A 15,430-nucleotide genomic window follows, 5' to 3' on the forward strand; every position below is an offset into this window, starting at 1 on the left:
ATCTTCCCTGAGTCTGCTTTGAAGATAAAACAGAGCTAAGGTGAGAACCTCAGATCATTTCAAGTGAGTCTCAGTGCACAATTTTCCAGACTTATTTTTAAGATTTCTATTCATCCTCTCTACTTGGTCTGAGTTCTGGGGGTGATAGGGTACACAGAACTGGGGAGTGATCCCCAAACAAGAATAAATCTGAGACATCAGCTGATCCACTGTGACCAAACTTTTGATGACATCAAACAAAGTGACATAATGGAGAGAGAGATTCACTTCCAACACAACCAAATTTGGATGGAAAAAAGGCCAAAAATAATAAATTGATATTTCATTCTCAATAACTAAAACTCAAAAAACTGAGAGCAATCAGAATTCTAAAACTGGGAAACAAAAAAATGTTACATACTGTTTTTGAAGATATAAAGTATGTGGTTTTCCTTCTATTGTAACAATATATGCCACCTATAACAAGAGAATAAAAAAAATGTAGGCAATAAATAGTAAATCAGAAATGTGTGATGTATAATTCATTATTTTTCCTACCAAATAGACTAAATGTGTATTCTCATAAATATTCATGCAGATTTTATTATATATACTTATCTTTATAGACTATGTATGCAATCTTTATAGAATATAAATTTCTAATTATTAAAAATGATAGTTATTATTAATATTAATCATTTATCATAATATTTTATTAAACCATAAATTATCAGAGATGACAAGGGATTCAGAGGTCATCTAATCCAAGGCAAAAGTTAAAAAGACTACCTCCTTTAAAACATACTCAAAAATTCATGTCACATGACCAACAATCTGACCTTGTCCAATCTTTAATAATTAAGATGATCTTTTCTAATTCCCCAGTAGCCAGTAAGTCTGCCTTTATCATACATCTCAGAATGTAACTAGTTCCTGTAAATTTATAGTCATTCCTTAAAAAATAAAGAGATGATGCTCTAGATACTATGCCTACTTCATCTGATGCAACTAATAATAATCTTTCATCTCTCTGATGCTACACAAAAAAAAAGCCTGAATTCTAGGGATTAAGGAAAAGGAAGAAGGAAGGTCCAGGACCCCTCCCCCACCTACTGTGCCGAGTCTCCAGAGGAATATCAGTCTCTGGAATCTTGGGGCAAGGGCTCTAGCCTGGTGGGAATACCTTCTGACACAGCTGTGCCAGGCTCAGGGTGCTGACCACAGTTGGCAGGGAGGCAGCTAGAGGAGAAGCACAGAGAGGGCAATCTAGTTGCAGGCAAAGCTCTCCATCTTGGCACCCCCCTTCTTGAGGTTTTGGCCTCAGGGCACATCCAGCTATAGAGGGGAAAAGGGGTTTTTTGATTGGATATTAATATTAAAAGGTGTAGTCACCAAGGAACTGAATAAATACCAATTCCTAAGATGATTTTAGTAATTTATTTACAAAATATAGGAGAGAGTGAAAGTAGAAAGATGAGAAGAGGGTAGAGTAAGAGATCTAACAACTAGATTTGTATTCAAGTCTGGGCTTTACTCTGGCAGGGCTCCAGAGGCACAGCCAGAGAATCTACAAGTCAATTAGCAATGGGTTTAGCCACTAGGGCTTCTCCCAATCAAGGGAGCCTCCCGGAGGCTAGTACCTCCAAGGAAGTTAAGGTAGTCAGTCAGCCTTCCTCACTCATCACGAAAGGTCTCAGGACCCCAACCAGAGCTCCTCCACATCCAAGCAATGAACAAGAAGAGGTCCTTCAGATCCAAAACACAAACCAGAAGAGCCCAGCTGAACTCACTCTAGCACATGTGGGTCACAGACCTCCCAACTTGTGAGTTAAGTGGAATTGTTTACACTTTTTGGTGATTAGATTTGAGAATGGGCAAAGTAGACTCATCTCCCCAATTGATCATTTGATGTAATCATCTTGTACCCCTAAAAATCTTCTAATTACAATAGTTAAAAGATAAGATGGAAATAGGAGAAAGAGAGAAAGAGCAAAACCAATGTCTTGCTAGACGCATTGATAAAAAAGCCATTTGGGGGCAATCCCCTTTGGCATAAGAGTTTAAAATTCAACATAATTGTGTTCAATCCCCTTAAGTTCAATCAGTTGCACCCCAAAGTTCATTTTGGATCATTTTGATTCATAGTAGGTTTCTACAGGCATCTTTCTACAAATAGTCCATTTTTTCTGGATTCAAAGTATTAGCAGGCTTCATTTCTTGAACAAAATTTTTAATGTTAGATTTTTCTAAAAATGCACAGCTCCACAGATAAACTCTGCCCTGGTTTAATCTTATCCACAGGACAGATAAGAAGCCTTCAGAGTACAGGGAAGCTCAATCTCTAACACCTCTTCCCCACTGACTCTGCTGAGAGCTTTGCTGACTAAGCTCCGAGGGCAAATGCTGCAACAGAATACCTTGTAATAGGGCAGGAAACCCAGCTCCCTTCAGCCTCAACACCTTCACCTATACCTTCAGCTTCTGCTGCCAGCTGGGGAAGATCTGACTTCAGGGCTCATTAATATTCCATCAGCCTAATCTAGTCAATCAGTAGAGCAGAGAAGCCCCTTACAGGACAAAAAAGGTTGTTTACCAACTCTCCCTACACTTTAGTCTTGATTTGTAGCCTTTTCAGGTTAAACAATTTACTATCAGAGAGGTAGCTGACCTTGATGCCATTTTCATCCTTACTAAAAGGGTCCAAGATCACTGAAAAAATCATGCTAAAAAGTATGGGAGTAAACTGGAAATTGAGGGGATGTCTATCAGTTGGGGAAAGATTGAACAAATATGAGTGTGGTGAAATACTACTGTGTCCTAAGAAACAATAAGCAGGTTAATTTTTTTTTACATTTGGAAAGTTCTACATAAAGTAATAAAGAGTGAAATGAGTAGAACCAAGAGAACATCATATACAGCTACAGAATTGATATTTGAAGAATAATTTGTGAATGCCCACCTTCCTGAAAAACAGAAACACAAAAAACACATTCACCAAAAAAACAAACAAACAAAAAACAACATGGGAACAAGCCCACAACCCTACTTCACACCATTGGCCACAGAGGAAAATGCAAGAGCATTGGACATTATCCAGAACCCATGCAAGCATACTGTCATGGAATTTGCATACAATACTCATGAATTTTTCTGAACAACCAAATTTTGCCATGATCTTCAACAAGCTCTCATCATTGACAATACCAAAGGTCTTGATCAGATTGACAAATATTATCTTGTACAGACCTATGTTCTGCTTCTGACATTTCTCCTGGAGTTGCCAGGCTGTAAATACTATATCGACTGCTTGAGTTTTCTTTCTGAAGCCATGCAACTCTTGAAAAGATGACTTTGTGTATATAGAATCCACTCCCCAGGCTCATCCTCCCCAAACTCATCCTAACCCACATCCCATTTTGCGTGCATGTATACACTGTGTGACAGAGGGGGACAGTAAATGGGACACAAAGCTCTCTCCATCTGTTGGCACTTTGGTGGAAAATGGTGGGGAGCAAGGGGCTCTGGTGCCTGCTGTGCACTCGAGGGCTTTTGTGAACTTTAGCACTTTAGTGGTAGGCTTCAAATTTTGGTTTCCTGATTCAGTTTAGGGTATTTTAGCTAATTGATATTTTCTATCTCCTTCCTATATTTCCCTCTTTTTACTTTATCTCCATTTTGTTTAAAACTTAATTGTTAAGAGCTACTATCAGACTCGTGACTAGAGTTTTAATTATATAAATGGTGACCATGACAATTTTTTAAATTAATATTACATGTATTATTTTACTTTCATTATTACAACCTTCTTCCAAGTGAAAGTTCAGCTTATTAAAGAAGGCTCTGGCGAGAATCTTACCAGCAATGACTAAGAGAGACCACCACCCTCCCAATCCCTGATGTAATTGTCACTAAACAACCTATTTCCATTTCCTTTATAGAAATAGACAAAGAAAGCATTTTTGATCTCCTGAGGGATTACCTGATTTCCAGAAGTCAGTTTTTGATTGAGCAATGGACTCTCTCACTTGAAAACCTTTGCTAGAATAGAAGGAGTACCAAGTGCTTTGCCAAAGAAGAGGAACCTAATGGCATTTAAAATCTCTTCTTCAATTGGAAGTTCAGCTAGAGAGGGATTGACTTCAACCTAAAGTATCCAGTCACTGGCTTTAGCTTTGGTTGATGATGGTCTGTTGAGAATACTATGGAAGTGTTTGGCCCAACTCTCTAGGATCATGTCCCTATTGCTGATGAGTGTGGTTCCATCAACACTGTGTAGCTGAGATGCACCGTAGGTTTTTGACCCATAAATAGTCTTCAGAGCAGAAAAGGAATGTTTTGGGTTGTTACTATTAGCATAAAACTGAACTTCATCTGCCTTCTTACTAAGCCAAGAATCCTGCATCTCTCTAAGGCTTCATTTGCACTTTACTTCTGATGGAGTTGAGCAGGGTAGAGTTCTCTTTTTTCATTTAGTAGATTCTGAATTTCCCTATCACTTTTCTGCTTCACTGTTACCCAAACTGTGATTCCCTCCAATAGCTTTCCCTCCAAGTACAATGTTCACAAAAGAAATCTAATCTGTTGATACTGAGTTTTCTAAAGGTCATCTTTCCTTGGGGCTCCTGATTTTGTTAAAAATGAAAGCTTAGCTGAGAGAAGATGTTCAGTGCCACACATCAGTTTCATCATTCTCATATTTTATCATTCTCTTCACCTTACAATGACAGAGTCTATTAAATGCCAATGTTTGCTGCAAGGTTGCATCCACAATATTCTATTGTATTTAAAAGAATGGAATAAAATGTTGGTGATAAGAAGGTTATGAGATGTACAAGTAATCAGTAATAAGTGACTACTGCTATTGCTATTTCTAACTCCCTTCCTCCCAAGAATTCCCTGCCATGAATTATAATCCATGTCTACTCTGGTTTTAAAGTCACTAAGAATTACAAGTTTCTCTTCTTTAGGCACTTTGATGATGAGGGTTCTCCACGTTTTCATAAAATTTTTCTTTGACCTCATCATGGTTCATCATGTGGAACATGTCCACTGAGTGGCAAGGTACTTTCCTCCAAGCAGCAATTGCATTGTCATGAGCCTGTCACGGACACCTTTGGGTAGCATACAAGTTTGTTGACTAGGTTAATTTTTATTGCAAAACCTATGCCAGCATTATGGTGCTTGTCATCATGGCAACCACTCTAAAAAAATGTGTATCCAGCTCAGACTTCATAAAGCTAGCCATTTGCCAGGTTTCTTTCATTCAGAATCACTATTGTTATGAGTAAGATTAGATTAGCTAGTTATTAGGTATTGATTATATATTGATTAGGAAGTATCTAGCAGGAAGGAGCTGGAGCTGGGAATTCCAGGTTGGAATGAAGGAGGAGGAAGTCTATCTCTGTGCTGTGTGTGGACTCCATTAGTGGTAGGCAAAAACTGTTGCCAGCCTGGGAGAACTCAGAGCAAAGGACACCTTGCATCCTGTTTTCCCCTGGATCCTGTGTGGTGTGGCATTTAAGGAAAGAACAAGAGAAGAGGACAGTGCTCCAAGCAAAACCCTTACTGCTTAGTTCCTGAGACAACTGTAGCTCCTGGCATCCAGACATCATCAGTGGATTGCAGTGAGAAATCCCAAAGCCACAAAAGCCCCAGCTGTACTCAAGCCTGGCAGGTTCCAGGTGTGAGGCAAAAAGCCAGAGACTCCAGTATAGCTCCTTGGGCCCTGTTAGTTAGATAGCTTAAATTAGTGTAGTGAATAAGTCCTTCCCTGTCCCTTTGGGTTTTGTTATTAGGTGTTAAGATTTTAGAGTAGTCATTCCTATCCCTCCTTTTAGTTGTTTCTAATTAAAACCCAATTTCACCTTGTTACCTTGTCAGTTAATTCAAGGCCTCTGGCCAGAGTGACAGTTGGCTGTTATTTTTCCAGTTGGGAGTGGTGTAGCTGTACAAGACTTCAGTGATCAGTTTTAGTCTCTCTTACATCCCAGAGAGTGTTCCCACAAACCCCATAGTTGATTTTTAATATCCCTGGTGACCCCATTATTTATATTTTCCTACACTATTTAGATGCAATATATGTTCAGGTCTCTTGCTACAAGAGCTGTTCATCTTTCAGGTCAATTGGATTTGGTGGTGTCCATATTCCAATAGTAAGAGGAATCACTGCAAAAGTTTTTCTACATTTTTTTGTGTTTCAACCACAGGAAAGTATCCCCATCTGGCACAGTAAGCAGGCCAGAGTGAGGTTAGGTGAAGCAGGCACACTTGAATGTATCTCTCTGAGCCTCTTCCTCACACTAGGAGGTAAGCAGTGTGGTCCTTAAAAGTGGCTGCTCAGGCAATACCACTACTAGTCTGTATCCAAAAGACATTTTTTAAAAATGGGAAAGGATCTGTTTGTACAAAAATATTTATACCTGCTCTTTATGTGGTTGCAAAGAATTAGAAACTAAAGGGATGTCCCTCAATTGGGGAATGGTTGGACAAATTGTGATATATGATAGTGATGGAATACTATTGTGCTAAAGGGAATGATGAATACGATGATTTCAGAAAGAGCCAGAACATGAACTAATGCAGAATAAAAAAAACCAGGAGAACAATATACATAGTAACTGAAATATGATGGGATGATCAAATGTAATAATAGACTTTGCTACTAACAGCAATAAACAATACAGCACAATTCTGAGGGACTTGTGAAAAAGAATGTGATCTACTTCCAGAGAAAGAACTGTTGGATAGAAATGCAGATGAAAACATATGATTTATTACTTGTTTATTTGGTTATATGTCTTGGGGTTTTGGTTTTATAAAATTATTCTCTTATAAATATAATATGGAAATGTTTTGAGTGATAATATATGTATAACCCAGTAGAATTGTTTGTCAACTCTGAGAGCTGGGAGGGAAGAAAGGAGGGAGATAACATGAATCATATAACATTGGAAAACTTATGTGTAAATTTGTTATTGAAAGAAAATAAAGATAAAAAAATTTCAAAGAGTTACCTAGAGTAGTACTGTCAAATTTAAAAAGAAATAAAGGTAACTAATCTGTTAAAAAACAAAGAAACTGCTGCTTTAGTCCAGTGAGAAAAGATCCTATGCGTTGGGCTGCCTATGTGCAGGTTTGTGACTACCACTCCCTGTATATCTGAGCTACTAAAAGACCAGATAAGAGACCTTAAATGGCCTGATCTTAGAAAAGGAAATATACCAAAACATAAAGAAATGATGAAAGGGGAGAGAGCAAACACTGATACTGATGGATTCATAAGAGAATTCTATCAAACTTTTAAAAAGAATAGTTAATACCTATGCTTCCTAAATTATTCTCAAAAACCAAGAAAGAATACAACAAAATGCTTTTATGAGATAAATATGGAACTAATACATGAAGTGGTAAAAGATGAGAATTAGAAGGAAAAAATATAGGTCAATATTAATGAACACTGATTCAAAAAATTTTAACAAAATCCTATCAAAAAGACTATAGTAATTTATCCAAGAAATCATTCACCATGATAAAATGGGATTTATACCAGGGATGCAAAGGTAGTTCATTAGGAATACAATGAACATAATCTTATTAAAATCCAAAATATCCAAAACTACATGGTTATCTTCATTGATGCAGAAATAAAAACTTTTGCAAAGTACAATATGCTTTTATGCTAATAATCCTATAACATATAAGTATAGAGAGAGTTTTTTAATATAAAAAGCATCTATCTAAAGCCAAAAGCAAACATGTGCAATGAAGATATACTAGAACAGTGATGGTGAACCTTTTAGAGATCAAGTACCTAAACTGCACCCTTATGCCACATATGAGCCCCCATCTTATCCCATATAGGGGAGGGAGGCAGTGCTTCCATTAGATTGCTGGGCAGAGGGGCGGGTGATGTGAGAAATGTCTACAGGTGTGGTAGAGAAAGAGAGGGGAACAGCCCCCTCTGGCATGTGTGCCATAGCTTTGCCAACATGGCACTAGAATCTTCTCTAGAAAATATGGGAGTAAAGCAAGGATGCTCTTACTCTCCTCACTACTATTTGACACAGTTCTGGAAATGTTAATAGTAATAAGACAAAAGAAAGAAATTTCAAGTATGAAGATAGGTAAAGACGAGATAAAACTATCCCTCTATTTGCTAATAACATGATGGTATACATGGAAAACCCCAGAAAATAAGTAAAAATATTTAGTAAGATAATTAACAGCTTCAGCAAAGTTGTAGGGTAGAAAATGAATTCTCAAAAGTCAACAGCATTTCTATAGAATAATAATAAAACACAAGTAAGAGTAGAAAGGGGAATACCATTCCAAATGGTATGAAATACATAAAATATCTGAGTATTGAACTTCCAAAGCACATAAAAGGCTAATTTAGATTCAGTAACACAGCACTCCTTAAAAAATAAAGAACAACTCCTAAATAGATGCAAAAATATTCAATGCTCATGACTAGGCCATGTCAATATAATAAGAATGATGATACTATAAAAATTAATATGCACTTTTAATACTATGCCATTCAAATTACCAAGAGTATACTTTATACAGCTTGATAAATAACAAAATTCATTTGGAAAAACAAAATATCTAGAATATCAAGGAAATTTGAAAAGAAGTAAGAACAAATAGACACTCTACAATACATTCTAAATGGATACATAATATTGATATTAAAAGCATACTATAAATAAGATAGAAAAGAAATATTATATACCTCTCACAGCTAAGGATAAGAGACATATTCTTGACCTAACAAAAAATAGAGGCAATTATAAAAGACAAAATAGATTACTTGAAACAGAAAAGCTTGTACATAAACAACATTAATGCATCAAAACAAATGGTCAAATGTTAAAATTAAATTTAAAAATATATAAATATCTATATGTATATATATATATATCTGTACATCTGTTAATGATTTGGTATCCAGGATATATAAAAAATTAAATATATATATAGATGACTAACAATTTTTCCCCAATAGATAAATGATCAAAGTATGAATAAGCAACTCTCAAAAGAACTACAAAGTATTCACAAACACATAAAAAATGCTACAAATCACACCTTCCCTCTCTGTGGCCAGCAGAGGGGAAAGTGGGGAAAGTGTCAAAGAGATCTTTTTACCCATCTCTTTCCCAAACAGAGAGCAAAACCCAATGAATAATCCCTTTTCATTTAGTTAAGCTAAATAAGAGTTTAAGAAACTCAAAATTCACACAAGTGTCCTTTTGAATCTCTTAACTCACTGTCCTGCCTTCCAAACCTCCCCCATGTTCTGGAATGCAGGGAGAGAAAGACAGAGTTAACTCATCATTTACATAGAGGTTTCTTTCCATCCTCCTCATTGTGTGTACATGAAAACACAGAGTTACAAAGAGAGACAACAAACAGTTAAATAAACTCTGCTTCAGATTTTTAGCAGTCCCAAAGACATACCATTCTGATTTTGCTAATCTCTGACCCCCACTCCAAGATCTATGGGAGGAGAGGCAAGATTTAGGGTTATTCTTATAATACAATCACTGGCTGAGACAGGTAAATTCTCCCCTTTCACTCCAGTCACAGCAAGTTCTCTTTGTTACTAAGTCCAGATAATGAGGGCAGTAAAATTAAGGGAGAATAACACATCTCTGAAATAAGAAAAGGAGGGACTGTGTGAGATGGAATGAAAGGAAAATAAAAATGCTGCCTTTTCAAGCCTGCTCTCTGACTCCAGTTCATTTTATAAGTGAGAAATATTTCCAGTTGTTTTTATTTTATTCTGCTCAGTGAAAAAGAACAAGGCACGAACTTACAAAGGGTTAGTGAAATCAAAGCAACTATATGCAAAACTTCAAAGAAAAATGGAATTGGCCTCAGGCTCTGGATGAGATCAAGAAAAAAATTTTAAATCAAATGAAAAGCAGAGGAAAAATGGGAAAGAGAAATGAAAGTGATGCAAAAAAATAACACCATAAAAAGCAGAACTGGCAAAATGGGAAAAGCAGTACAAAAATCCAATAAAGAACAGTTTCCTAAAAATTGGAATGGGAGAGGTTGAAGAAAATGGGGAAAAGAATTTAAAAAGCAAAATAGGTCATCTAGAAATGGAAGCACATGAACTAAGACAAGAAAAATTATGTTTTAAAAATCAGAATTGATCAGCTCAAAATGAGGCAAAGAAAATAAAAGATAAAAGCAATGACCTACCAAAAAATAGATCAAAAGGAAAAGGAGGATCAAAAAGTCAGGGATGAAATTCAGTCTTTAAAATTTAGAATTGAACAATTAGAAGTGAATGACTTCACAAAGCAGCAATAATCTATAAAACAAAATTTTTAAAAAATGAAAAAATTGAGGAAAATACAAAACAATTCATTGATAAAAAAAACAACAGAACTGGAAAATAGATACAGGAAAGAAAATTTAAGAATTATTGGACTACCTGAAAATCATGACCAAAGAAAAAACCTGGACATCATTCTACAGGAAATTATCTAAGAAAACTGCCCTGATGTTCTTGAAAAAGAGGGTAAAGTAGAGATTGAAAAAATCCACAGATCACCTACTGCATTAAGTCCCCAATTGACAAAGCCCCAGGAATGTTATAGCCAAGTTCAAGAACTTCCAGAACAAGGAAAAGATACTACAGACTGCTAAAAAGAAACAGTTCAGATATCATGGAGCCACAGTCAGGATTACACAGGACCTGGCTGCATCCATACTAAAGAACTGGAAGGCATGGAATTAGATATTCTGGAAAGCAAGGGAACTGGGCCTGCAACCAAGAATCAACTACCCAGCTAAACTGAATATATTCTTGCAGGGGAAAATGTAGTTTAATAAAATTTATAATTTAATAAAATAAAACATTCCCAAGCATTCCTAAAGAAAAGACCAGTTTTAAACAGAAAATTTGATGCCCAAATACAGAATTCAAGGAAATCATCATGCTAATTAAGAAAGAAAAAAAATTAAGGGGTCAAATAACTGCAAATGCTTTGTATTCCTATATGAAATGATATTGGTAACTCTTAAAAATTGTTATTATCATTGGAATAGCTACAATAAGTATACTTAGAGGATACCGTGGTAAACTGTATAAGATGACATGTTAAAAAAATATTAAAAATAGAGGTAAAAAAGAGGATAATATTAAAAGAAATGGGAAAAGATAAAAATAAGATAAATATATATTTCATAAAGAAGTACATGGGGAAGAGGGAGAAGACCAATACAATGGAAGGAAAGAAGAGGTTGGTGACAAGTAATATTTAAATCTTATACTAATCAGAATTAGGTCAGAGAGATAAGAACAGTTAGATACATTGGGGCAGAGAATTGTATATTGCCCTATAGAGAAGTAAAAGGGTAAAAAATGGGGTGGTGGGAAGGGGAACAATACAAGAGAGGGAGAAATTTGGAGGTCATTTAAAAGGCACTATAATAAGAGGGGAGATGATGGGAAAGGGAATCATATTAAGGAGGGGGAAGTGGAGGAGACTGACTAAAAGCAAAAAGTTGGAGGGGAGGGTAAGAGGGATAAGAGAAAAGGCAGAATCAGAGGAGGAAGTCAAAATGGAGGGGAATACATAGACAACAATCATAACTATGAATGTGAATGGGATGAACTCATCCATAAAAAAAAGGAAGCAGATAGCAGAATGGATTAAAAACCAGAATCCTACCATAAGTTATCTACAAGAAACAGATTTGAGGCAGGTAGACATAGAAAGGGTAAAGGTAAGAGGGTGGAATAAAATTTACTGGGTTGCAACTGAGACAAAGAAGGCAGGAGCGGCAATTATGATCTCAGACAAAGCTAAAGCAAAAATAGATCTCATTAAAAGAGATGAGGAAGGTAACTACATCTTGAAGAATGACAGTATACATAATGAAGAAATATCAGTACTCTACCTATATGCACCAAATAGTACAGCATTTAAATTTCTAAAGGAGAAACTAAAGGAGTGTAAGGAAGATAGTAAAACCATACTAATGGGGGACTTCAACCTTCCTCTGTCAGAACTAAATAAACTGAACCAAAAAATAAATAAGAAGGGAATTGAGTGAAATGTTAGAAAAATTAGAGCTAATAGATATCTGGAGAAAAATAAAGAAGGATAAAAAGGAATATACCTTCTTTTCAGTAACATATGGCACATATACAGAGAATGACCATGTATTAGGGCATAAAAACATTGCAAACAAATGTAAGAAAGCAGAAATAATAAATACCATTTTTTCAGACCATAATTCAATAAAAATCATAATCAATAAGGAAAGGCAGATTTTAAATTAATTAGAAACTAAATAATCTAATTCTTCAAAAGTAGTGGGTCAAAGATCAAATCAAAGAAAGAATTACTGATTTCAATGAAGAGAATGACAATGAGGAAACAACTTAACAAAACCTATGGAATACAGTCAAAGCAGTACTCAGGGAAAATTTATATCCCTGAGTGCATATATTAACAAATCAGAGAGGGAAGAAGTCAATTAATTGGGTATGCAACTTAAAAAACTAGAAAGAGAACAAATTTAAAATAGCCAGATAAAAACTAAATTGGAAATCCTAAAAATTAAAGGAGAAATTAATAAAATTGAAAGTTAAAAAACTATTGAACTAATAAATAAGACTAGGAGCTGGTACTTTGAAAAACAAATAAAATAGATAAAGTACTGGTTAATCTAATTTAAAAAAAAAAGGAAGAAGAAAAATCAAAATTAACAGTATCAAAGATGAAAAGGGAGACCTCACCTCTAATGAAGAAGAAATTAATCTATTAAGAGCTATTTTGCCCAATTATATGGCAACAAATATGACAATCTAGGTGAAATGAGTGAATATAATAAAAAATATAAACTACCTAAGTTAACAAAAGAATAAACAGAATACTTAATACAATCTCATGAAAACAAATTGAATAAGCCATCAAGGAATTCACTAAGAAAAAATCCCCAGGGTCAGATGGATTCACAATTGAATTCTAACAAACACATTTAAAGAACAACTAATCCCAATACTATACAAACTATTTGACATAATAAGCAAAGAAGGAGTTCTACCAAATTCCTTTTATAATACAAATATGGTAGTGATTTCAACTCCAGGCAGACCAAAAACAGAGAAAGAAAACTAAGACCAATCTCCTTAATGAACATAGATGCAAAAATCTTAAATAAAATACTAGCAAAAAGAACACAGCAAGTTATCATGAGGATTATTCACTATGATCAGGTGGGATTTATACCAGCAATGCGAGGATGGTTTACTACTAGGAAAATGATCCATATAATTAACCATTATCAATAACCAAACCAACAGAAGTCGCATGATTATCTCAATAGCAGCAGAAAAAGCCTTTAACAAAATACAATATCCATTCCTATTGAAAACACCAGAAAGTATAGGAATAGATGGGTCTTTCCTAAAAATAGTAAGCAGTATATATTTAAAACCACCAACAAGTATCATCAGCAATGGGGATAAGTTAAAAGCCTTCCCAATAAGATCAGGAGTGATGCAAGGATGCCCATTATCACCTCTATTATTAAACATTGTACTAGAAACACTATCAGTAGCAATTAGAGAAGAAAAAGAAAGTGAAAGGATTAAAGTAGGCAATGAGGAAACTAAACTATCACTCTTTGCAGATGATATGATGGTATACTTTTAATCCTAGAAAACCAACTAAAAGGCTAGTGGAAATAATTAACAACTTTAGCAAAGTTACAGGGTACAAGATAAACTCACATAAATCATTAGTATTTCTGTATATTTCCAACACATCCCGGCAGCAAGAGTTAGAAAGAGAAATTCCATTTAAAATAGCTCCAGATAATATAAAACACCTGGGAGTCTACCTGCCAAGACAAACACAGGAATAATATGGACAAAATTACAAAACACTTCATACAAATAAAGTCAGATCTAGACAATTGGAAAAATGTTAATTATTCATGCATAGGCCAGGCTAATGTAATATAAATGGCAACTCTATCTAAATTAATTTATTTATTCAATACTATACTAATCAAACTACCTAAAATTATTTTGTAGTACTAGAAAAATTAATAACAAAATTCATGTGGAAGAACAAAAGGTAAAAAATATGAACAGGATTAATGAAAAAATGTGAGAAAGTGGCCTAGGAGAATCAAATCTCAAATGATACTATAAATCAGTAATCATCAAAACAATCTGGTACACATTAATAAATAGAATGGTAGATCTATGAAAAAGATTAGATAAATAATATAAAGCAATATACTGTTTGATAAACCCAAAGATCTCAGCTTTGGGGATAAGAACTTAATATCTGACAAAAATTGCTGGAGAAACTAGAAAACAATATGGCAGAAACTAGGTATAAGACCAATATTTACACACTATACTAAGAAAAGATCAAAATGGATATATGATTTAGACATAAAAGGCAATACCATCAGCAAATTAGGGGAGCATAGAATTGTTGGGAGCCATTCGAGAGAAATAGGGTCCTTTGATAGAATCTTTTTATCTGGATCCCATCAAAGATCAACTTATTTGGCAAAGCCCTATGCTCTGCCCTGCAAGTCAGGATGCAGACAGGATGGCTTATCTAAGATAAAAATCTAGATCCCTCTCTGTGACTCCCTTTATGATCTACACCTTTTCTTATTGGAAAGCATTATATTCTGAATTTCTAGGATAGCCTCAAGTTTTACAGAAAGCATCTAAGTACTCTATAGTAAGCCAGCATTGAATGAGTTAACAGCTCTTTTTCTCACAGAGACCAGCTGAAGCTTTTTTGTATCTCTTTCCCCTACTTTCAAACATTCCAAGGACATGTAAGGCAGATACAAATTCCATATTCAGCTAGGTACTTTCCACCCCATAATATTAAAGGCTCATTCTTTAAAGATATCTTTGAAGTATGGAAGCTTTTACTAAAATAGTATTTAGATAAAGTGAAACTCTTTTTCAACCTTGGACCCTTGTCTCATCCAGGCATAATCTTCAGGAGAAAAATTTCTTGTAAGCCATATACTAATCACAATGTAATTCTGTAACCTTGGTATGTCTACATAGTCATGAACTCCTTTGTGCTTGGTAAGAAACTGCTCTTTGAAAGGAATGTATAAAATAGAGAAAGCTCAAAGGCTTTTTGGAACAACCATGAGCTAACTAACAGCCCCCAGCTTCCGTCTCATTCTTTCACACCTAAATCGTCCACTTTTCAGATTTCTGGAGCTGCTGGATAGATTCCAACACAGAATACTTTATTCTATGTCAGATCTATGAAGAAGGGAAGGATTTATGACCAAGCAAGAAATACAGAACATTACAAGACATAAAATAATTTTTATTATATTAAGTTTAAAAAGTTTTGTACAAACAAAACCAATGCAACCAAAATTAGAAATGAGGCAACAAACGAGGAAAATATTTTTATAACAAAAT

The 15,430-nt window shown here is 35.0% G+C and overlaps 1 protein-coding gene across 1 annotated transcript in view; it reads right to left on the reverse strand.

Annotated features, from left to right (window-relative positions):
* LOC123233424 (disintegrin and metalloproteinase domain-containing protein 18-like) overlaps positions 1-15,430 on the reverse strand; it is a 160,329-nt gene that overhangs the window by 124,193 nt on the left and 20,706 nt on the right. The window contains exon 3 of the mRNA XM_044659537.1: positions 401-456. Within this exon, the coding sequence (XP_044515472.1) occupies positions 401-456 (56 nt within the window). The remainder of the gene's footprint in view (positions 1-400; positions 457-15,430) is intronic.

This window comes from Gracilinanus agilis, chromosome 2 (assembly GCF_016433145.1).
Source record: "Gracilinanus agilis isolate LMUSP501 chromosome 2, AgileGrace, whole genome shotgun sequence".
Taxonomy (NCBI): domain Eukaryota; kingdom Metazoa; phylum Chordata; class Mammalia; order Didelphimorphia; family Didelphidae; genus Gracilinanus; species Gracilinanus agilis.